This window comes from Chlamydotis macqueenii, chromosome 4, assembly GCF_036417535.1.
Source record: "Chlamydotis macqueenii isolate bChlMac1 chromosome 4, bChlMac1.mat, whole genome shotgun sequence".
Taxonomy (NCBI): domain Eukaryota; kingdom Metazoa; phylum Chordata; class Aves; order Otidiformes; family Otididae; genus Chlamydotis; species Chlamydotis macqueenii.
In genome coordinates, this window is record NC_141559.1 from 50,205,506 (window position 1) to 50,231,551 (window position 26,046).

Here is a 26,046-nt window from a genome sequence, read left to right on the forward strand (position 1 = left end):
TAAAAATCTCATATATTTTAAGATATGAAATCACTATCTTGTTTGAAAGCAGCTTAAAAAATTGCTTTCTAAGGCAGACACACAACAATCTATTTCCACAGACTAAATGAAATGGGAAATTAAACCAAGTCTGCTTTTCCAGCAATAGTCAAAATTTTGATTAAAAAGCCAAGAAATTAGTATGAAATCTTCTACAATATAAATTCTAGGGCTGATCTGATGTTATTGGCATGGGTAGCGAGCAAAAATACAATAAAAGTAAGAGTTATGTTAATTTGAAGTCAGAAAACAGAGACAAAAAATCCTTCTCTACTGGAAAATGATCAAACTGATGGAAAATCTCAGTTCAATTATAGAAATCTTACCTTATTACATTAACTCTTACCTATTTATCCCCTTTTTGGTTAATAAGGGGTTAAATATGAGCATATGTAAATTACTCTAGCATCTACTTCAAAGAAGAAAAAGAGAGGGAGTTTATGTGCCTGCTTCCTGCAAGAGCTTGGTTAGTAGAAGAGTTACAGAATCAGGCCCATCATCTTCTACCTGCACCTTGCCATCCACAAAAAAGCTAACGGGCTCAGCTAGACACCAGGCATTTTCAAGGGAGAGTCTATTACATAAAGCATTTAAAACAAATGAAAATTCTTCACTGATAACAGTATTACCTGATCTCTAGCAGTTCAGATAAATCTCATTTTCTGAAGGGGATGTTTTACAAAAAAATTGGCATTAAAGACACAATGAATAATGATGGGTAAAGATTTTTTCTTTGTCAGTCTTTTGTGTTCTTTTCCTTGCTTTCTTTTTGCTGTTGGGTTGGTTTTAGCTGTAAAATTTTAATCCTTCTGTCTCTCATTTTAAGAACAATTTTATGACCAGGTGCAATGCTCTTCCTCAGCCTTTCTATGGTCTCCCCTTCATTTTCTTTTTCTTACACTTTTTCTTTTTATCCTTTAAAATAATCTTCATTCATTTAATTTACCTTCCTTATTATTACACGGAAACACACAGGGATGTCTGAGGGTCACCTATACCACCTCTGCTGCAATTAGCGGAAATGGAAAAAATGAGATACGCTCCTCTAATTCTACTGGATACTTGTCAAATGTGTAGAGTAATATAAAATAAAATAAAATAGAAAAACACTCAAAGTTTCTAACAAATTCTCTGGGAAATGTGTTACACACTGCAGTTTCATTTTGATTTTGAGTTTGCAAGGAAGATACAAGTCTTTGCTGGGACCTGGACGCCCTATATAGAAGTCAGTCACTACAGTAGCACTGGGAAAATATTATAGGGAAGATGTACAGTTGGACTCCATGGTCTCAAATGTCTTTTCCAACCTAAATGACTCTATGATTCTAAGATTAGTGCTGTGGAGGGTGTAAAAAAAAAACAACCCCTTTAACCCAAACAAAATACCCTATGCACCACTGATATGGGTAGCATAGATACAAAATAATGAAATGAATATTAATGGAAGACTAGAATTGAACCCTTGGTGAAAAAAATAAATTTCCATTGACATGAATGAGGATATGATCAGATCATTATTTTTTTCTGCCTTTTCTTGTTTACATTAAGGAAAAAAATACAGAAACAAAAATGAAATGTGGTATAACTTGCAAGCATGAAGGAAATGAAAAAGCACGAGTAAAGTGATTAAGCACAACAAAACACATTAAATGCAAATGTAATGCAAATATTCATGCTCATCTCTAACAGATGGTAGGATTTCCACGTATATGAATATCTGTTCCCTTTAGTACTTGTAATGGAACACCACTATGCATCTTTCAGGTCGCAAAAAAAACCCCAAAACCAAAACACATCGCAAAAGAGGAAATTCCAAGGGATATGGAATAACATGTCCATTAACATAAGATTATCATTGCCCTGAGTTAAGCAGAAGAAAATGACAAATATGAGGAAAACCTAGTTTGATTTGAATGCAACATTAGTTTTGAAGGCATTACTGACATACCAAACAGAATACTAAGATATGAGAGAATAACATGAAGCTCTCCTAAAATAACTGCAGTAAAAAGTGCCAACTGGCACTCAGAAAACAGTTACAAGTTGGGAATAAAAGAATAGGGCATATTAATTACTATTATGTAAGCAGGAGTGCAATCAAGGATCAAATTCAATAGCAAACAAGGAATAAACCCACCAACCCATCTGGTCAACATTTCAATGCTCAATTAATTAGCCAGATGCTCAGTACTTGGCTCATAATATTGCCCACCATTCTGTGCATTTCTGGGTTTCTTTCCAACCTATTTTCAGAGCTGTAAACATAAAACTAACAAATGGGAAAACTGCTACTTTGAGCCATACTGTCTGTCAGTATCGTTCTGTAGTTAAGAGTTCTTCCGTTGGATACTTTGCAGACTTTTATTTAAAATTTTAACAACCAGCTGGGATTCAAAATGAAGGAAGAATGAAGAGTGATAAACAACCAGCAGGCAATAACCAATATACCAAAATAAAGAGCAATCAGCTTAATTTGCTGTCTTTATAGAGAATGCTGACAGCAGGAGGATTCATGTACCATTGTGAACACTGTAACCTTAAAAAAACTTTCTGAGCTCTGTACATAGAATCATAGAATGGTTAGGGTTGGAAGGGACCTTCAAAGGTCATCTAGTCCAACCCCCCTGCAAGGAGCAGGGACATCCCCAACTAGATCAGGTTGCTCAGAGCCTCATCCAGCCTGGCCTTGAATGTTTCCAGGGATGGAGCATCCACCACCTCTCTCGGCAACCTGTTCCAGTGTTCTACAACACTCATTGTAAAAAATTTTTTTCTAATATCTCATCTAAATCTACCCCCCTCTATTTTAAAACCATTATCCCTCATCCTATCACAACAGGCCCTACTGAACAGCCTCTCCCCATCTTTCCTGTAGGCCCCCTTGAGGTACTGGAAGACCGCTATCAGGTCTCCCCGGAGCCTCCTCTTCTCCAGGCTGAACAGCCCCAACTCTCTCAGCCTGTCCTCATAAGAGAGGTGCTCCAGCCCTTTTATCATCTTTGTGGCCCTCCTCTGGACCTTCTCCAACTGGTCTATGTCCTTCTTATATTGGGGGCTTCAGAACGGGACACAGTACTCCAGGTGGGGTCTCACCAGGGCAGAGTAGAGGGGGAGAATCACCTCCCTTGACCTGCTGGCCACGCTCCTCTTGATGCAGCCAAGGATGCAGTTGGCCTTCTGGGCCGCAAGGGCACACTGCCGGCTCATGTTGAGCTTCTCATTCACCAGCACTCCCAAGTCCTTCTCCTCAGGGCTGCTCTCAATCCAATCTCTGCCCAGCCTGTATTTGTGCCTGGGATTGCCACGACCCAGGTGCAGGACCTTTCACTTGGCCTGGTTGAACTTCATGAGGTTGGCACAGGCCCACCTCTCCAGCCTGTCAAGGTCCCTCTGGATGGTATCCCTCCCCTCCAGCGTGTCAACGGCACCACGCAGCTCGGTGTCATCGGCAAACTTGCTGAGGGTGCACTCTATCCCACTGTCCACGTCGCCAACAAAGACGTTGAACAGGGCCGGGCCCAACACGGACCCCTGAGGGACACCACTCGTGACTGGTCTCCACTTGAACATTGAGCCGTTGACCACCACCTTCTGAGTGCAGCCATTCAGCCAACTCCTTATCCACCAAGTCTGTCCATCAAACCCATGTCTCTCCAGTTTAGAGAGAAGGATGTCGTGCGGGACAGTGTCAAACGTTTTGCATAAGTTCAGGTAGATGGTATCTGTTGCTCATCCCATGTCCACTGATGCTGTCACACCGTTATAGAAGGCCACCAAATTGGTCAGGCATGATCTGCCCTTGGTGAAGCCATGTTGGCTGTCATCAACCACCTCCTTGCTCTCCATGTGCCTTAGCACAGTTTCCAGGAGAATCTGCTCCATGACCTTGCCAGGCACAGAGGTGAGGCTGACCGGCCTGTAGTTGCCCGGGTCTTCCTTGTTCCCCCTTTTAAAAATGGGGGTTATGTTCCCTCTCTTCCAGTCATCGGGGACCTCAACAGACCACCACAACTTCTCAAATACGACAGCCAGTGGCTTGGCAACTTCATCCGCCAGTTCCCTCAGGACCCACGGATGCACTTCATCAGGTCCCATGGACTTGTGCACCTTCATGTTCGTCAGATGTTCCCGAACCTGCTCTTCCAGTACAGTGGGTTGTTCTTCATCCTCCCAGTCCCTGCTTGTGCCTTCCACAGCTTGGGTGGCAAGACAAGAGCTCTTATCGGTGAAGACTGAGGCAAAAAAAGTCATTGAGCACCTCAGCCTTCTCCATGTCCCGGGTAACCAGGACACCGGTTTCCTTCCAGAGGGGGCCTACATTCTCGTTGGACCTTCTTTTATCCCCTACATACCTATAGAAGCCTTTCTCGTTGGTTTCGACATCCCTGGCCAGATTCAATTCTATCAGGGCTTTAGCCTACATGTTACCATGTAGGCTAACTTAAGGTTAAATTAGCAGGCATGACTGCTAGCAGACAATTGCCCATAACATTACACTGCTAGTGTGATCTCTGGCATAAATTTTGGCCCAGAATAAATCGCACACTCCCACACGTTGCCTAGCTGCAGCCTGAGAATTCACACAATTCGGGCACCATTCTCCACAGGCAACTTAGACATAGCCACCTTGTTCCAGGGATGAGGTATAAGCTATCAAAGCCATACTCTGTCAGGTGGCTTCAGGGTCAGAGAATGATCCACAGCTGATTTTGTTTACTGCATAAATCATGAAAGCCAGCACAATATTCACAGGAGTAAAAGTCATGAGATACCAATTTTACACCCAATATACATTGCAGTGGCCAAGAAATAAGATATAACTGACAAGAAGTGCTTTGGGAAACTGACACAAGCAGATTCAAGGAGGTAATTTTAAAAGAGAATAATATAATGACTTTACAATTTACAGGAATAACGTGTCTAGTACTAAACTAGATTTGCCACTTGATTAACTTTGCTCCTACTACTACTGTAAACACACTGCAGAGGAAATTCCACCCTATTGCTGCTTAGGTGCAAAGAGTTCTTTCCAAAGCTGATAGAGAAATGAAAATAATGATAAAAATTTGGTCCCACAGCTGTATTAATGCAGCTTGCAATGCACCAAAGGGATAGAAAAGGGCCAGGAAGACTGCACACTTGAGTTCTGCAGAAGCATAGTTTGTACTATCAAGTAATACATTCACCTCCAAGCCTATGCAGTCATTGCACTCCTATTAGAAGACCTTTCTAATGATTTGACAAGTTTTGAGTAAGTCTAGGCTTCCCTCTCTAGCTTTAGTTTTGCCAACTCACATTGCAGTCTTTTATCTATCATCCAGGTGGAGAGGCACAATAAAGGTTCCAGATAAATCTTAGTATGTATCACTGTGAATGTTAAGTCTTCATCGCAGGTGAAGTACAATGCTGTCACACTGCATCGGAACATTCTGAAACTGGAAGGCTCACAGTTGTCTTTGTGTTTCTCTTTCATGTTGTTTGACAGAGAAAGAGAATTGCTATTACATAAATTCCAGGCAATCAATTAACTGTAACTAAATAAAAGATTTATGTCATTAATTTCATGCTCTTGGACTCTGATTCTATAATGCATATTTTGTAACTCATCTACTTACGTGATTGATAAATATGTTACGTAGAAAAAAGGTCTATTCACTTACAATCTGTTTGTATTCTCAATGTTAAAAAAAGATTCTGCACTTTTTTTTCACAGGTCTATATTCAGCAAAAGGGAGGCTGAAACAGCTATTCCAGTAATTACACAGGAAGATTTATTTTTTTTTTTAAAAATCACACTCTTCTTCTCCTCCTTTTAACAATTATACCTTTGCACTCTTTGAACCAAAATCTTGGTTTACAGATATAAAAACAAAAAATTGCCCTATATCTATATCTTAACTTTTTTTTCTTACAAAAAAAGTTCCAACACACAGTTTTTATAAGATAGGTAGCTTTCTGCATTGCAGTACAATGAACATAGAAGCAAGTTACTTCTGAAATTCAGTTCTCTAAATCTTTCATACAGCAATCAAGGATGGTAAACTTAACTCTCTGTAAAAGAGCAATAAACTTACAAAGAAATTACTTACCTCCAGTATGTGCTCTCCCTGCTGCTCTCGATCTAGTTTTCTAGATGTGGTTGTAATTAGACCTGTAAAAATAAAAGAATAATTAATCAGACCCTTCAAGAAAATAATCTCAATGAAGGTTAGGTTAAGCCAGTAGTTACTGATACACTCAATCTCAATGTCTTCTTAGGTGGTCTCTTCTATTTTTGCAGAACTTACATTTTAATTAAGGGGAGAGGGGTTTCCAGTCCTTAAAGGCCACGAAAATATTCTTCGCAATCTGAAAGCTAAGCTGTTCTAGCCCTTAAGACAGACATAGTTCAATTTTCCAACACATCTGTGCATGTCATGCTTCTGACAGGAGTAATGTACGTAATTCTCTCACATGAAGTCTTGTTTTCAGAGGATGTTCATATGTCTTATTCAAAGGGTGTTCACACACATTATTTGAATAATTACCAATCTGTTCAGGAGAAACATCTATTTGTATTTTTAGTGATAACAGCAGAAAAAGCATGACCTGAACAGATGCGTTAATGATGGAAACCAGAGCAATTTGTTTGTGTTGGCTTGGTTTGACAATGACAAAGAGTCAAACAGTTGCTGTTGAGAAGAGAGTTGCTAGCAGAGAATAAGCATGAGTTTTGATGCATGAGGTCAGATTTTGTTGCAAGAGTTTGACACACCTGTGATGCTAGATTAGGAAGGTATGATAAGTTTTGCTTTAAATGAAGAACTTCAAAGAGTAAGAGGTCACAGAAAGACAGTGAAATCTAAATACAAAAGGAACTTATTTGAATTAATTCTCCCTGACTGTAGGTTCAAAATTTCAAGTACTGAGTTTCATGAAAAGTAAACTTATTCAACTCCCAATTATAGTTGAATAGCTTGCTGGTGTCGGTTAACTGTGCCATGTATGCAGGCACAAGAGAGAACTCAGTTTCTTTGTTGCACAAAAGCCATTAACCTGTTTGCAGGTACAAGGTGGCCGCAAAAACATCATCACGTGACACTGAGCCTGTGCTAGTAAGTCCTGCTAGACCCAGCTTGGCTTTTCATGGAGCAAACAACAAGATTTGGATTTGTCCAACTCAAGCCACTACTGGCCAAAGTATCCTATGTTCTCTGCATCAGGAATCCAGCATATGCTAGATACAGAAGATGTTGCAATGTCTTGAGACCTTTTATACAACTATCTCAGCTTTTTACAGTGACAAGAAAGCACAGCCATCTTGATCCTTAGTTGTCAAATAAAGTAATTACAATAGAAATAGCTCATTATGCTTGCATTTCTCTGAATAGTCAATATTCAGTCTACACTTTCTGACAATATTAGATTCCATCTCTCACAGCAGCAGCAAGTAGAGAACTGCTAATAGATAAGAGTAGGAAGATGGCATCTTTCAACAGTTTCCTATCCACTTGTTCCCCATCAAGAGCCACTAAGACTGGTGCCACCACTAATAAATACCAACTAATCCTTTGGGGAAAAAAAAAGCAAACGCTTTTGCTGCAAGCATTCCAGACAGAATTCTACCATGTACTACTACTCTACATACTACAGTGTGTTAAAGAAAGTCTCTTTTCAGATATAATTTCTGTTAATGAAGCTAGCCAATACAGCTCAAATGGGTAAGTAGAAAAATATCCAGTAAGAACAAAATATACACACTTTGATCTGTTAAAACTTTCAGTCTTTCCAACCAAGCATGCCCCACTTCTGTTAAAACTCTTCAGACCAATAACAGAAGGGTTTAGTCTTCACCGTATATATCCTGTATATTCAGCAGAAACTAATGCCAACAAAGGAAATGTAATGCTTCTGGATTTAGAATCACATACACATGCATGACATTCTTTTTAGTTAACTCTTTACTGCTAGCCACTTTCCTAAGCGAAAATCTACCTTCAGGGAAGTGTTTCACTACAGCTTAGGACTATAAAGGGTTTGATTATGGCAATCCCTAAGTTTTTCAAATTTTTCAAGTTTTTCTATATTATAAAATATTTAATGCTGCACTGCCAAATTTCATCAGTTGTTGAAGAGCTTTTCTGAATTAAGGTTGTGATAATAAGGTCAAGTGTTCCTATGCAGTGTGGCATTTGTGATTGCCCATTAAAACAGTTGGGAAGATTCTTTGGACATAATATAAGTCAGGTCCCTGCAATAAGAGCCAGAATTCTGCTCTTTCTACTAAAAAACAAAAGTTCTCAAACTTTTTAGATTGACCTTCCTTTCTTTTCTGTAACAGTTTGAAGATCTCCTTGCTGTTCCACTCCCTCTGCACAAATAAATGAATAACCACACCTTTGCATATACCACATCTCCACAGAAGTGACAGGCAAAAGATGATTTAAATTAATCTCTGAAGAAGTCTGCAACATAATCAGTTTTGAAATCCTTATTATCAGGTGGGGAGAATCTATTCACTGCTGAATGGACAGAAATGACAGTGTGTGGGAAACAGATCACTGGGACAAAGCATTCATTTTCAAAGTAAAACTGACTCACAGAGCATCGTTTTGCAATTGTATTTTCCTATTTTCTTTCTGCCTCCTCTTATCACTCCCCTGTCCTCCAAAACTAACAGGAACAATGAGCTCTAATAATTCACATCACTGACTATTATTCCACTTGGAAATCAATGCACACTATGGCAAGATGGGTCAAGCACCCTTGGGAAAACATAAGTTTATAACAAACATTTCTAAGGTAATTGAGGAGCAAATGGTATCCCTAGCAGAACTGGTGCAATTATTCTAGTCAGTGATGTTTCAAAACTGATGTCATCAAAAACATTTTCATAACAGCAGCTTAATAATTTAGAGAGACTTTGGATAAACCATAACTGTTCTGCCTCACTTGCTGGAGAGGTACTATAATGAACTGAAATGAACTATTAACATCCATAACAACAAAAAAAAAATCCCACAGCAGGTAACAAATACTGTTATTGCTACAATACAAATACAATAAACTGTATTCTCCCTTCCTTCCCCCTTCAAGTTTACATTCTGGGGATATCTGCTGTTTATTTGAGGTCTACTGAAAAATCAAAATAGTTACAACTGTATTCAAATACAGTATACTTCAAATTTCTATTTTAAAGAGTATTAAAACAAACAGACAAAAATGCAACTACAGTATTCTATTACGTAAATATAAATAAAACTGTTACATTTAGAACAGAAAATAGCACAAGGGAGCTGACACTAGCAGGGATTTATTTTATCCCATATAAGCTTTCATCTCAGTGCCCAGTTACCTCACATTACCTCTGTCATCTGAAAAATAGCACATCAACAACTTCCATTCAATTCTGAAATGGCAATCTCTTTTAAAAAAAAATAGAACATTACACGGGCACTATGTTAAGAAAGTTAACACAAATTTCATACTATTAGCTATTTTTAGGGCATGGATGATCTCAGCGATGAAAGAAATAGCATCAGAAAAAGTAGTCTTTGCAAAGGGAGGAGGAAGGCTGAAAATTTTTGTCTTGCTACGTAGGGAATGCATGATGTAAACGAGAGGCACACCTACAAATGTATGCATTTGTGCTGCACATTCAGCTTGAGACGATGAAAGCTGGATGGGGGTTTGGCTGTTAGCCAGGGCTAACCCACCGAGATCCAAAATACTAAAGCACATGTCATGTCTACTAAGCTGCATCCAATGAGTTTGGACCAATAGGCTTGATTTGAATGTAGTATAACACTACTTGAGTTGTACTGTATGAAAATAAATGCAGTTTCTCTGATCTTTGAATACATTGGCACTGAAGGTTTAAGGAAATATGGAAAACAGCTACAACATTTTTTATCACCAACTTCAACAGACACAAGACACTGGAATTAAATATAGGGGAGGTCGCATTTTGTTGATGAGATTTTTGTCTTCTGTGCTGAATGCAAACCATAACCAGTCAGCAAAAAGTTTCTCTAAACTGCATTAGTGCAACTCAATCAAAGCTGTAGATCAGTCTACTTATAATGTATTATTATTTAAGCTCTCATTCCCACATTTCAACCTCAAAAATGACAAATTACTAATGAACATTAAAAACAATTATCTTGGTACTTTCTTTACAAGGTCTTAATATACATAACTTACTTCACAATCAGTGACCATCAGAAAGACCCACATTTCCTGTCTAAAGATGTTCAGATACGCTTTTTGGCAAGACTGTAGTCAAATCTTGTCTTCTACATAATCCAAGACAAGGCTTCACAACCAAAGTAAATAAACAAGTTAACAAAAACAGGCCAATGCAAAGTAATAGCAAAGGGATTTAAGAATTATTTCAGGTTTGCAGCTGACAAAATATAAATTCCATGTCTTACTAATCATGTATAGATGATGATTATAAGCTAGACAGTGTGCCCTTGTAATATATCACCATGAAGACAGGCTGCTGAGTTAAAAAACAAACAAGATCATAGTCCTAACCAGCTATCACACTGGAGAAAGTATATCATAAAGGAACTGAACAGCTCTGGTACATATAGTCCTACAGATAGTTCCTTAGCAATTTCACTTGCTTTTCATTCTTAAATGCTTCCTTGTCCTAATCACCTTAATAGCTCTCAATAAAACCAGCAACAGAATTGTCACCAGTAATTTTCACGTGCTGAAAATATGATTGTAAACTTACAGGCCCAAAAGAAACTAGCAATACCATTTACAAGCACATTAAATGGCTGCAAATACCTCTTCTGCTCAAGGAAAACATTTAAAAGCAATCATTTCTTCTTTCAATAAAGCTTGTAAAAATGATACCACTTTTCAAGAGAAATCAAGAGCCCAGGTTCCTCTTCTCACTCTCTTAGCTGAGTACTCTATCCTTTAACTACAGAGTTAAGTTGCTGCTGGCTTGTCCTCTCTGGCCTCTTGAATCTTACCTCTTTTTGCTACACAGTTGTTTAGGTACAACAAAGATCACTTGTGCCTAGCACAGCATACACCCTGTGGCTTAGCAGACTTTTCTAGGCAGTTTAAATCCACTTTTGGGGCTAAAGCTCATCCACTTCATGCATGAGCTTTCTGCTCAGAAGATTTTACAAAAATGAGTTATACTATCCTACAAACAGATAGTTTTAGGAAAATTAAAAGGGAAACGTACTGCAGTACACTGTGCTGAAACAGTGTTCCCTTTCTGTTAGGTATAGCATGATTGCAGTCTTTTACAGCTTGGGTGCCTTACTCCCTTCAATTCCCATGTGCAGCAACTCAGGCAAAAGCCAGCAGGACATTGCCACAGTCTATAGGCACCTAGGCAAACTCCAGACTCTTTAGGTCACTTTTTTTTTTCTGGGTTTTTTTTTGGTTTTTTTTGGTTTTTTTTAGGCACTTCCTTATTCCTGTTTCAGATGCTGATGCATATGCTCTAGATTTAATCCACCAAAACCACTTTTCGCATATTTATCCCAGCTGAATAAATGTCTTGCCCTTTGAATGGTACTCCATGAAAAGTGAAGTAATAATTGAGTTCTAAGTCCTGCCCAAGTCAGAGTTCGATCAAATAAGGGATAACTAGCCTAGACCATCGGGGCGTGCATGTGTCAGCACATAAGACATTTATTGAAGTACAGTAATACCAGTGTTTATGTGTTTGTTACTTGTTGCCAAGACAGCCTGTAAGCTTTGTATATAGGGTCAAAAATTAAGTTACCTAATCCTATGACTATTATTTCATACCACCAGTCACCACGTTAATCAGTAACCAGGCAATCTAACTACTCAATCCTGCTACTACAAAGTGTAAGTGCAAGGTGCACATCTTAACTGAAGAGTATCTTCCTTGAACTATTTTAACACTATATAGATACAAAGAGCTGGAATCTGCTGATCAGAGGACTCATGAATCATTTTGGTGATTACAAGCAGGGAAAGAAGACAAGCAACTCACCAAAGATTATTAATGTATGGTATAAGGAGGAAAAGCACTTTAAATAAGCAACTAAGTCATCCAATCCAATAAACATTGTAGAGCTTCAATTTCAACTAGATTTCAAGTGAAGTATAAAATCTGTGTTTAGTGATCGTATAATTATAGAAAAGTGCTCAAATGTATCCTATAAAAGTAAACCATATAGTTTTGTATACTCTAATTAGTCATGCAGTCCCTTATTTTCAGTTTAGACAGTGGTATAACTGCTTCTGCAGTAATTCTTTTACTAGTAAAGCTATTTGGGGAATAATGAAAAGAAGTACATAAATAATCACACACTCTCAAATAGCTTTATGAGAAAAATAAACCTAAGTCTAAGATCTTGCATTCTGAGTACTTGAAAGCAGTTAGAATGTGTTCCATTTCATTGCCAATAATATACTTTTGGTAGTTTGTTTCTCTCATAGATAGAAGATAAGAAACAGAACTGTAAGTCATAAGCAGTGTAAGACGAAATTACAAATATATGGTACTTAATATGTAATTAAAATAGCTTAAATAATTTTGTATGGAAAATATAACAATGAAACCCAAGTATGATTACCGAAAGGAAACTAGTAAGTGATTACAAATTTCCTGTAGAATGAACTTTGATCTTACTATCAACAGAACACTATAAATTTCTGTTATCTCTTTGCTTACCTTGCAAAAACACTCTTGCCTTCAGCACCATCTGGTATACAAAAGCCACACCAATTCAAAGCTCAAATGCCTTCAGTAATTAACTCTTTAAGTAACCTGATCTTCATCGCCTGCCTTTATTATCTCATTTTGAGACATACCATCTTCAATAATAAAGTACAGAATCATTGTAATAAAATCTCAAATCATCTTGAAAGATCTTTTCAAACCTGACAGAATCTGACTGCATTTATAGTGCTTGAACAAAGAAAGAAACTTCACACTCCTTTCCAAATCTGTCTTTTTTTTTTCCCTGAACAAAGAAAATGCATTTTTCAGCTTACTGTAGCCAGTATTGGGTTGTTAATATGCTTTTAAAAAATCAGCATCACTTGAGAAAGGTATTTAAGACCAATTACTAAATGACTGAGGTTAGTTTTGAGGTCCTCTGCCAGAGAAGTTTTACCATTTTATGATTAATACCCCATAAAAGTGTTGCAACAGACACATGGATTAAGGAAGACTGACAAATCCACAAACAAAGAAGGTATGTAGCCTGTGGAATTTACTCTGCTGGAAAAGCTCTTTACAGTTGGTAGATATTGTCTCTGAAATGCAAGGAAGCTAAACAAAATTTAATTTCGAATTTTTTGCACTGAGTTAACTGGAAGTATTAATCAACAAGAAGATTTATACTTACAGTTAAATAGCAACAACCATAAAGTCAAAGTCAGCATGTATTGCAACCACACCTCGCTAAACAAAGAACCTAAACTTTGAAATAGAGATTTTAAGAGTTATTACAGTGAGTTAAGAATACGTGATCTCAAAGAGAAATATCAGAGCAGGTTTCCATGTTGCCTATTGTCATGATGTCAAAATTGCTCTTATGCAATTCAACTATTTTTACTTAGTCACAAAACAGTCTTTCGGTTGCAATTACAGCATGTAACTAAAGATAGCATTGATTGAGAATGAGAATGACTGCAAGTAACATGAGAAATCATTAAACTCTTCTGGCATTTAATAAAATTCTACAAACAGGAAAATATGTTATTGGGCAAGAGTGGAAAGTTTGATACTACTTGAATTCTTTTGGCAAAATATGAGAACAGGTATTTAAAACTTTTTTTTTTATAAATTACAGTGATGTGTTCTAAGTGAAATAAGTTAAAATGTCTAGTTAAATTTTCTTATTATCTAGTATATTATAATAAGGAAGTATTTTTTGGGAAAACAGATTCCAAATAACCCTACAGGATGTCAGAAAATTGAACAGAAATACTAGTTTTAAATGTGGTCTCTCTTACTATGACAACCTTGGAAATAAAACTGTAAAGGAAGGGGTTTGATCTCAGTTATCTTAGCACATCTAAGACTCCATCTACACAAAGACAAAGGAGACCACCCACTGGACCTAAATGTGTACAGGTCATAAAATATCACCAGCACAAAACAGAAGTCTTTCATACTTAGTTAGACGTAGCTCATAATTCCATCACTACGCCACACTAGTGATTGATGATACCAAAAAATCAAAACAAAACAGGGGAGTAAGCAGTCACACAAAATACAGTTTAATATTAAAAACATTCATTTTAATCTAGATAAAATTATTAATTCATAAAAGACAAACTCATCTGAGAAAGTCAAAATGTTTTATTTAACTAATGTTACATTTTAAAATATAAAAATGTGAAAAAAAATAACCAATTTGTAGAGAATGGATATAAAACTAGCTAACTGACTGTTAGGAACAAAATCTATCCCCTCTAAATTTTGATGATATGGCTTACAGAAGGGGGGAAATTCACCTTCCAAATGTTCGTCACTAGATTTTTTTTTTTTTGTATGTGTGTCTATATGTTTTATTTATGTCACTATTTGTTTTTCATTAATTCAAACCATGAGGATTTCCTTGAGAAAACTCATCAGTCGCAAAAGATCTTTGGTCTTGCTTTGTCATCTTCAGAACTGGCCATGCAATTGAAAACATAATCTTCTAAATTTGAAAATGCAGACAAGTTCAAAATTGTGTCTCCTAAAACGCCAACAAACAGAATTCTTTTTCTATTGTTGAAATACAGGAAGTTTTTGAAAGACTTGAAAAAGATGAATTTAAAATATGATTTGGCAGAGGGTTTTTCAACATTTATCACAGCACTGATACTGGATGTAAAAGTTTTTATCTTGAAGGAACTCTGTCAGGAACTAAAAGTAGCATGGCAGAAGAAACATTGTAAGATCTAACACTATGAAAACAAACAATTCTTTCTTTTTTTTTTTTTCCTTTTTTTTTTTTTCTTTAAGAGCTACTGCCTTATTCCAGAGGTCTCTGTATATGGATAAATTAGGTGCAGATTAGCACTTTGAGACATTTCAGGGTTCTGAGCAGCCTTAAGCCTACAAATAACCTTCTTGGAATTTTCTTCAGCTACGCATTCAAATCTTTCATATGAAAAGAAAGTTGAAGCAACAGTATAATAACTATGTTAGATACAATTGTCCTTACTATCTTCTCTCCTTTGATGTTAAGAATGGTTTATGGATAAAACACGTTTTCAAAAGTGCAGAGAAAGTTGTTCAAGTGACACTAAGAACACTTGGGATACTTCCAACACCATTACAGACTTTGTTTTGAGCCTCCCCCCCTAACTCCCTATACATCTAAACCCTAAAATCTTAGTTTCAAAGTGAGAATTTGGAGATTTATACAATGCTGCTGCCTTTTTTTTTCTTCCCCCCCCCCTTTTTTTTTTTCTTTTAATTGCATGCTATTTCCTACATTTACAAGACAGAATACTACTGGAACAAGCCAGGAATGCACTGCAGTCTTTTATCAACTGATTTAAAGGGAACTGTTTTTTTTTTAACTGAACCACATGTAAAGACCTCCATGCAACCTCATGACAGAGATAATTACATAAACTGCTGCCAAAGGTCTTCAGCTCTCAAAAAAGCTGGAGAGGAATTTTGTAGCTAATTCCTAGTTAGCCTTCGTGAATTTTTCAGAGAGAAAAATTACATTACTTCATGTAGAACTATATTTTTGCAGGGATTGATAATTTATTTTCATCCCTCAAAAATCAAGCCAAGCTAGATGTGAATCAGGGTACTAATTCTGAGTAATCTTCTTTTAATAGGAGATTAATCAATACTAATATTGTAGTATCGTTATATACACAAACTCAACATTAAGTTACACTATTCAGATAGCCTATCAAGGAAAGACAGATATCTTTGAAAGTCATTATACTGTGTGAAGATAGTACATTGCAAGTGGCCCATAACAGTATTGGATCACCATCTCTTCCCTGGCTAGAATTATAATTTTGCATGTTATATATTCCAGCTCAAAAGAACATATGAGATAAAGGGAGTCTGTCTCTATCACATCAGATTATAGGAAACTTCTAAAGAAAACCTCATTTAATTTTCCGAGCTCCTATCATCTTTTTCCAAGTAGATATAAAAGCATAAATAAAATAAACAAACAAAAATCCCCAACACCACCACCTCAAATGCTTGCAAATAATTTGTAAAATAGCTGCCTATAGTACAGCAAACTGTCTATCTTTTCAAGTGCTAAATCCCTATATATTGTACAGCGAGTGGATGTGAAGATGTTATTAGAAATTTCACAGATATTAACTTTTCCCAGTTCCAGAAAAAGACCAAGCTGAAAACCACTAGTCTAACAGCACTTCAAGTGCTTCAAACAATATTTAAAAGGGAAAATAAAAGTAGCTTTTTGCAGAATTAAGCTCTCTTTCCAAATGTATTTCTATACAAACTTTTGTCTACTCATGTAATCATCTCTGCTTGCAGGAGTTTAACAAACATTTGGGTTAATTCTGATCATTTTCAGTAAAGAAAAAAAAAGAAATTTGTTCTAGAGACAATGTAGTCAAATACGTTATTTTCTCTGCATGTGACAGGTAAACAGCTGGGCACATGGATGCTGCTACATACACTTTGGGCTGTGTGACATGAATGAACAATAACTGAGCCTGGCATTGTTTGCCAGCTACAGAAGTAACAAGAACAATCTCAGTGTTTGGGTCTTTATTTAACTTTAAATCACGTTAGTGAGCAATGCAGTAATACTGGTTTTATTCAAGTTCAAAAATATTAGGTCAATTTGGATTAAAACCCACAAGTAGTTAAACAACAAAGATTTCCTTTGTTAAAATGAAGCCAGTACTACTGTGCGGTCACTGGCCCTTCATTTCCTCACTAAGTAATTCTCCAGTGTTATCGGAAACCCATGGAAGTTGTTTGCAGCTGTACCCATTTCCTATTTCACTTCACCCGGTCTCCAAATCAGACACACACACAAAGATACTGCTTTAAAGGTTATAAACAGTGCAAAATTATAAAATAATGTGAGGCAGATGATTTCCCCATGTGCTCTTAGCATTTTATAACTTCACAAAGCTCTGATGATTACTAGAGACTAACAAACAGACAGCGAGAGCTGCAGACTCTGTGTTACCAAAATTTAAATCCTGCTGTTCGATAGAACAAACTTTTTATTTTAAAATAGCATTCTATTTTGGGATTGCATATACAAGAATGCCTTTAAATCAGCACTTAATTTGAAGTTTGATGTTAACTTTGTAATGCATGTTTTGAGGTGTGATATAGTTTATGAAACAAAACCTGCCACAGCACTAAATTGCCACAGGATCAATTTAGCGTAAGTACTTTCAAAAACTTGAGATAAAAAAAAAGAGCACAGAAAAAAAAGTAAAAGAAAATAAGAGCAAAAGTTATGTCAAATAATATTATATCCTAGACAAATGCTTATCTTCAGATTTAGTCACTCAGAGTAGGAAATTCCAGAATCAAGACTGCCATATCATCTTAACTTGACTGCCTTGAATGTGTGCATTGCGAGGCACAGACTCAGGCCCCACTGGGAGGACAGGATAAAGTATGTTCTGAAAGGGGTAATTACTCCATGCTTCTGCTGGAATTCCCTATGTAAGAAAAGCCTAATCTAAATGGCCTAACTCCTACACCACACGATTACTAATTTCCCCAAAGGAATGTCCATGGCATTCCCATGATAATACCCAAGTGTTCCATAAATATGAATGAATGTATCTTCACAAGACACCCAAGCAACTAGGTCATGCATTTCATAGCTGCAAAACTGAAGTACGGGGAAATTAACACTCAAAATTAATTTTGTCATTATTGGGTCCAGGTTATAAACCCAAGTCTAGCTTTTCAAATTATGTAATATTTTTGTGTCAAGTCGCATCAAAGGCATAGAAAGCTATATTTCTGCAATCAGCATTTCCGCAAATTTGACTCAAAATTGTTACGTGGAGCAATGTCAAGTAACTCCTTGCCTCATTTGCTATTATTTTTTTAAATTTCTGAAGTAAGGCATGGCTTCTGAAGAAAGCGTTATTTGCTACCCAATCCTGATTCTTTCTTTCTTTTTAACAGAAGTCCTGGGGGAGTAGAAATAAGCATACCAATTTGGCACAAAGATCAGAAATTACTTCTTGCCTGCGTACATGGGCAAAGTAGTCCAAAAAAACTACAAGGGTCTTCCCTCACCCTGTATGGATACCTGGATAAGATTCCAGTTTCTTGCTTAGTAATACCAAGAAGAACTGGAACTTTTCACTATGCAAATACAATTTTTGCCATTCTAATGTGCATACTGCCACTTACAAGGAAGCAGCGTAAGCTTTTTTCAGGTCCCTTAACTCAGTAATCTTTGAGATATTAATTATACAAAGTCTGTATCACTGAATAGCAGCTATATTTTAAATTTGTGGCATGGAAAAACTATTCCATCCACATGGAAACCGATACAGAGCCTGGGGGAATTCAGTGAGCTCCTTTTGTTTAGAGAGAGTTCAGCCTAACGGCTCTAGTTCTGCAGCAATTAAGGATGTTCTCCTTAGCTCTTCAATTTCTATGTTTTACATGTGACTTGTTGAGCCATTATTGTTGGTCAGTTAAAGGTGAATACCTTTCTTCTAATTTCACATGAAGTGTGCAATCCCAATATGTAAAGAATAAAAATAGAAGAAAACTACAAAACATAGGAAACAATGATACAAAAAGAATTCTGTTGACAATGTCACTCTAGGGAACTTTAAGTATACATTTCAAATTGGAGAGCTAGTTTCCATACTACCTTTACAATTCTTACTGGGTGCAACAAAAAGCTCCTATTCAATGCATGCTCCACTCTCTTGTCTCAGATAGAAAGAAATTACATGTTTTGATTGAAAGCTCTTAGTAAAACGAATACAATCACTCTCTGTTGAATTGGCACCAATAGATCCACTTCTAAATTGTTATTCCAACTTAGATTTGAAAGTACAGAATAATAATTCATAAACGGCTCATAAATGTACACTTATATACAATGGTATTATCAGCTATTATTAGTAGATGGCATACTAAGTACCTGTTCCACTTTCTTTAAGAATTACTGCAATCCTGCTATCAACTGTCATACTTCCAACAACCCTCCTCAAAAGCAATAAATTAAGATATTATAATATGAAAATATAATAAAAATTTATTCCTTCTGTCCAGTCTGAATCTACCTCCCTCCATTTTAAAACCTTTACCCCTTGTGCTGTCACAACAGGCCCTGCTGAAGATCTTCTCCCCATCTTTCTTGTAGGCCCCCTTGAGGTACTAGAAGACCGCTATCAGGTCTCCCCGGAGTCTCCTCTTCTCCAGGCTGAACAGCTTCAACTCTCTCAGCCTGTCCTCATAGGAACTCCAGCCCTCTGATCATCTTTGTGGCCCTCCTCTGGACTCGCTCCAGCAGGTCCATGTCCTTCTTGCATTCACGGCTCCAGAGCTGGACACAGTACCCCAGGTGGGGTCTCACGAGAGTGGAGCAGAGGGGGAGAATCACCTCCCTTGACCTGCTGGCCACACTTCTTTTGATCGAAATGCATCCACTGAAATATGGAGGCTAGCAACTATGAGTATTTTGATAAAGTTTCACAGTCTTTGACCTTGTTACAAGGTAATTACAAAACGTGAAAAAAAAAACCAAAACCCAAAACTGAATAACTTCCAAACAAATAAACCACACCCACAAGAAACAGTGAAATATTACTAAATTACTTTCCATTATACATATCAGAAAAAAACATTGTACATTCTGAGCTTTAAAGCACAAAACATAGAACTTGTTTACTGTTATATAATCCTTTGCTTTCCATGTGTGTTGCTAAAAGTGTAAATCTTTTCTGATCCACAGTGCAAAAGCTCTAGGGTTAAGTGGCAAGATTAACCATAGAGTCCCATGACGTGTGTTCTGAATAGCTATCAAATTCTGCCAACTCCTTCAATCTAAACACATTAAAATGCCTTGGAACTCTACTGTTATTGTCAATTACTTCTGTATTTAATTACAAGCTATTTTGCAAGAAGTTAAGCAGACATAGTTACCATAACTTACATATTTGTCTACCGTCATGTTCAGGTTGAGCATTAAAGTTGTGCAATTAGTCTTTGCTCTAATTCTTTCCTACAAATAATATTATGATAACTATTTTTATTCCACTTGGCCAGCTCATACATACAGCAGGTTTTTGCCACTACATGGAAACTCCAAAAAGAAAGAAAATGATATTTCATTTGCTTTAATGAACGGCCAGGTATATCTGAAAAGATTATAAAATGTCCCGTGTTATGTATCCTGCTCCAAAAAATGAAACAGCATTTCTGCATGCAACGAAAAACTTATCAATGTTTCTTTAACTAAGTTATTTTATAATTACTTAAAATAAGAAAGATGTTTAAGTGTCAATGAAGATTTACTGAAGGGGATACTCAGAAACTGATCACTGTAAGAAGCACACAGATACTACTTCAGCTAGTAGCATTTCTGAGAAACAGATCAGTCAATCAATAGCTCTTGTCATAAAAAAAAAAAAATATCTCTTCCTTCTGGGACAGATGAACTGTATCCTACGTAGGTCCATGTCAGTCAGTTTCACCGTCTAAAAATTCAGGAATACTACACAGGCACAGGCATCTCAGTTTGCAGCCTATAGATTCTAGAAATGAGTTAGCTCTTCCAGAGAACAGAAAGCAGCATTTTACTTGACATAGGTTACATGTAGGTTATTGCTATTTATAATCCGCACTACTATTATGTGTAGGAGTTCTAGCCATGGACCACAATACCATAGTGTTAAATTCTCTAAAGAGACAGAAAAAGATGGATCCTTGACCCGGAAAGGAGACAATACCATATTATCAGCTGAAACGTATTTTTAAGAGTCACCACATATTTTAAGAATCCCAACACTAGCCCTTCCCTCACTCACACTGAATGCCACTACAGTCCTCAATTTGCCTTTGGGGCTGCAGAGCAGCCTAAAGTAAAAAACGTAACACACACGTAACTCTTCCTCTGTCACTTTAAATGTTACAATGGGATATGGTTAAAGCCTTGATTCATATTCCAGCCTTATCTCCCCTTTGGCTGGAAGGGAAACCTGGGGCCCTGTGAAGGTTTCTCTTCCTGTAAATATACCTTACAGTGTGACAGCCTCACAAGGTCCACCAAGGGTAACATACCTGCATAAGCAAACAAGACAGGATTTGATCTCACCAGTTCTAGTCAAACATGCTCTTCAGCTGAGCCCTATTTTAATTAACTGAGGGAGATAAAATACACTGTGTTATAACTACAACAGTAACTGGTGTCTTTTAAAGTAATTTTTCAACTCCTTAACATCCCAATCCTAATGAAAGCGCTTTTACTCCAAATAAGATCTATTCAGGTTACACATATTTGATTTCTAATAGACAGAAGAGAGACTTGGGAAGTTACGAACCTGATAACCTCAGTCAAATCTCCTTTTGATCACTACATTAGCGCATGCTGCACTAGTTTCAAACCGAACATGTACAGGAAAAACAAGACAGCCTGTTAGATCACAGGACATTGTGTCCTATATAACAGGAAGACAATATACATGAGCTAGGTATTTAATATCCATTGAACTTATTTGAATGCAATCTGGGAACACAACAGAAATCAGTCAAAGAGGTTTCCCTTCTCTTTTCCTCTGCCCACCTCTTCTCTTCCTCTCCTCTCTGTGTTTATTATATCTACCTAGCATTACAATTTTAACAGTAATTGATATCAATAAATTTATCTATCCCTGTGACTTTAACTATATTTAAAAAAAATTCTCCTGATGAATGTAAATCAGAGGGAGATGATTTTCTTTCCAGTGTTTGTATTCTGGAATATAATTAATTAATTATTACCATTTGGTTTTGGTGTTGTGTCTTTTTTTTTTCCCTTTCCTTTAACACAGAGCTGAGAAGGACTCCGGACCACACTGGTTGCCTCTACAGTATGCATGCTACAATAAAGGCAGGTAAGAAACTCTCTTGACAGAAAATCTTTGTTAGCTTCCTATTAAGTGTTCCTTATCACTTCACCATCTAGTGTGTTGAGCTCCCTCAAGCTCCCTTTCTAACATAAACGAGCTTGGCAGAAAACTACTGATGTGGAAAACTACAGACTCCATCTGAAGACAAGTCACGATCTGCTGCTGCCCTAATTTTTCTATCCATTAAATAGGAATAAAGATGCTTCTTCACCTCAAAATTTATGTGAGGCATGCGAGTGTCTTTTTTTAAAGCAAAGTTTGGAAAATGCTACATAATGATACAGAAGGCAGAGATGAGTAGGAAAGGACCGGAAGAAAGGGGAAGAGAAAATGAGCTACAGAAAAAATAAGGAAACAGCAACCAAAAATAGTGGGCCAATTATACAATAAAGACCAAATTAATGTAGAAAGAGTTTAAGTTCACTTGCAATTTGAGCACTGCAGTCACTCAGTTCTTTCCACCTAACTCAGGCAACTTTACTCCCACTTTTATCAATACTACTGATTGAGATGACAAGAAATATCAAAGTAGCAGGCAAACAGTACTTTTCAAAAACAGAAAGGGCAAGGAAGTAGGGAGAAGAGTGGAAAACTTTTTCTTTTGCATCATGTGTAAGCAGAGAAAGACAAACAGAAATAAAGTACACAGACTCACAGAGTATCTGCATTCACTTTGGAGGACTCTGTGGTTGAATTTTTCTTGGTTTACTTCTTAGGCTGCCTTTGCTCTAAAACCAACGCTTCTGTAAATATCGTACTTAGATACGGGCTTTAACTATGCTAAAGATCTTCTGTTGCTATAGCTGTTTTCATATGTCCCTCTTGGCAACGTCTTCAGAAGCAGATGCAGCACATGCTGACAAAGAAGCTATTGTCAGAAATAACCTAAATAACATACCTGTGCTTGCACTCAGAGCATTGCTGACACAGAAATTACAGCTGTTACAGCACACAAGTCTTTCAGAGCCTGAGCTGAAACAACTATGAAATAGAATGAAGGCCACAGTATCAACCTAGTCTCCAAAACATATTTTTCACCCAGTTTTTGCTCCTTTGAATCCCCTGAAATTTCCTCCGTGAATGAGCAAGATCTAAATGAATAAGCCTTCCATTGCTCCTTTCTATTTACTGGGTTTGTTACAGATTAAAGTCACTCTCTACATCTCTGCGGCACCTCTAGTCTAAAAATCTCTAAATTCTGAGAATAAATTTCTGGGTAAGTGAATCAGAAGCATCTCGTGTTATTTGTACTGTGAAATAGTACCTAAATGCCACAGACGAAAAGCTAAGCTGTGCCCAACCCAGCAAAATATTATTTAATTAAAACCAAACCCTTCTTTACCATTAGGAAAGACATGTGGAAAAAAAAAATGTATTATTTTCTCTACACCCATTCAGAAGCAAGGGATGGTAGGCAACCTTTACATTGTTTTCAAAATCACTGTGTAGCTTCAGTTGAAATAGATTATTTTATTTGTTTCCTGTCTCTCTACCCTACACACATTTCAGTATTTGTAATTCACAGTTACTAAAAGATCACTTGTTTCTTTTATTTGTACTTTCCTGTTAAAACCTCAGTATGGGTTTTTTTTGTGAAGCTTTCCAAACAACCATTGAACTCAGATTCTTTCTTTTCATTACATAACAGCCACACCTGCAAATTACTTTCCAGATTTTGTATATCTTACAACAATAAGTTACTTACAAAGATAGTCCCTCTTGACTGTGGGACAAGTAAGTTTGCAGTTAATAAATCGCTTGCATTGCTTAGACTAACACTACTCAGGGCGAGGTTGCGGGGGAGCCTGACAAAAAAAAACCCCTATGTGTGAAAATTGAAAGACTGAGACTGCTAAAAACAGCTTGGATGAACCTAAGCTAAAATATGTATTTTTACTGTATATTTACTACACTACAGAAGCAAACGGGCACTGACCAGTCTAGAGTGGAGCTACTCTGAAGTAAACCTTCCCAAAGCATGCATGATGTGAATGTGAAGTACTGCTTCACTCTCAAATCCTCTTGTACTTGTTTGTGTAACTTACTAATATTGACACAGCCCGAAATACCAGGTTAACTCTAACTATTGTGAAACCAAAGATCTTCATCTTGCCTTAGTTTATGTATTTATGCAAATATGCTGATTCATTCACATGTAAAGTAAAACACTGTATTGTACTTACCCGTTTTGGGGTTTATTGAAAAGAATCCCTGTGGATTTCCACTTGTAATCTTGTAGGTTAATTTTTCACTTGAGCTAGAATCTGGATCAAATGCCTCGATCTGAATGACCGATACATCTTTAGGTGAGTTTTCCATGACCTCTGGGTAATAAACCGGTTCTGTGGTCTGAGGAGCATTATCATTAACATCCCCAACTTCTATGTAGATTTCAATGAAGGACGATAAAGGCACAACGCCTTGGTCTGTTGCATAAACCGTTAACCAGTAATGTGAAGTAGTCTCTCGATCCAGGCGATCTGCAGTCTCAATAATACCTGTTTAATAGGAAGAAAGATAAATAGAAAATGCTCAATAAATACATAGAAGTGTGTAAAAATAGAGTAAGCAACAAGCTTAAATAAATGAATAAGTGAAAATGAATACAAGTTTGAAATAACTGACATTGATTCTACACTCTGTGTTAATATACAGACAAACATACTGAGGCTAACTTGAAGCTACAAAACATAAAATTACTACCACAGTTTTCAGCAATTATAAATTATAGATATTAAAACAATATATTACTTAATTTCCTTTCCAACATCCTTTGAGATTTATCAGATCATTTAGCACTGTTCATAAAAGCTATTTTGCCTAAAAGATAAAATATAATAAGTAATTCAGTCTTTTGGGGCTCGAATGACCCTCTTTACTCATCACTGATTGTAGTGAATTTTATACCAAATTAAACTATCTGATTTAGATGCCAAACTCTTGAACTGTTTACTATTAGTCATATTAATGAGCAGCTATTTAAATTTGAAACATTCTTATCTATGTGCCCAGATTAATTATTTAACTGAATTTTCTTAATTTCAAAGAAGAGAAAACAAAAATTATACCTGCAGCTAACCTGTGTAGCATTAGGACCAATCAACGGCTGCCATTAATCTGGCAAAGGAAACCAGCGCTTAGCTCCATTTTACACACATAAAATGAGTTACCATTTAAGGAACAGCTACACAATTCACAAACTTGCTAAAAATCTGTCTGCTGAATCTACAGGAGCTTGTCTGAGCCAGAACTAAAGAAAGAATGAGGGACTCAAGTTTTTATCCACTGTGAAAGAAATACAGATCTATTTTTATAAGCAGCTTACTCTACAGGTACAGTCATAACATGCATCTGTCAAAAGGGTACGTGATGTGGCGTAACCTATATGATAGAGGATGAATATTAAATGGATTCATGGAGCCGTGGCACAACAAAATTTTGCACTTTTCCTGATCCAGGTGCTCTCACATGCTGTCTGATTTGAGATATTTTCTAAATAGAACTTAAAATGAACCTGATATATGTCAGGGTGAGGGACAGAGCAAGCCCTCGCAATCATTTCTGTGGAAATCCTGAAGGGCTTTGTCATGGCTCTTATTGTTTGTTATACTGATGCACACCAGGCCTAAGTACGATCAGAGCCGAGATGAGTCAAATGATCACCACGACAGCCAGTTTTGGACTCTGGATGCCGCCACGTAATGTAACTACGAGTGATGTGGCCCTTCTCCTGAGCTCATTTACTCCACACAACATTATATATATATATACACACTTATATTCATATTTATATTTTTATATATATATATATATATATAAAACATTAGTAAAATAGGACTTTGATAAAACTCTGCCACTGTGCTTTTACAGGAGTTCTTCAGAAAAGGAATTAACTAGAAGTATCATCTCCTTCACACACTCCAGACACTTTTTGTTTAATGCATTATACCGACTGAGCAA

At 36.8% G+C, this 26,046-nt stretch overlaps 1 protein-coding gene across 4 annotated transcripts in view; it reads right to left on the minus strand.

The window, feature by feature from the left end:
- Positions 1–26,046, minus strand: part of FAT1 (FAT atypical cadherin 1) — a 104,293-nt gene that overhangs the window by 50,006 nt on the left and 28,241 nt on the right. For all 4 annotated transcript variants that reach the window (XR_015258481.1, XM_086747115.1, XM_086747114.1 and 1 more), the window contains exons 2-3: positions 24,270–24,584; positions 6,129–6,190 (exon numbers count right to left, since the gene is read on the minus strand). Coding sequence is in view for 3 of the 4 variants with exons in the window: in XM_086747115.1 (XP_086603241.1) it covers positions 6,129–6,190; positions 24,270–24,584 (377 nt within the window). In the remaining variant the exon portion in view is untranslated. The remainder of the gene's footprint in view (positions 1–6,128; positions 6,191–24,269; positions 24,585–26,046) is intronic.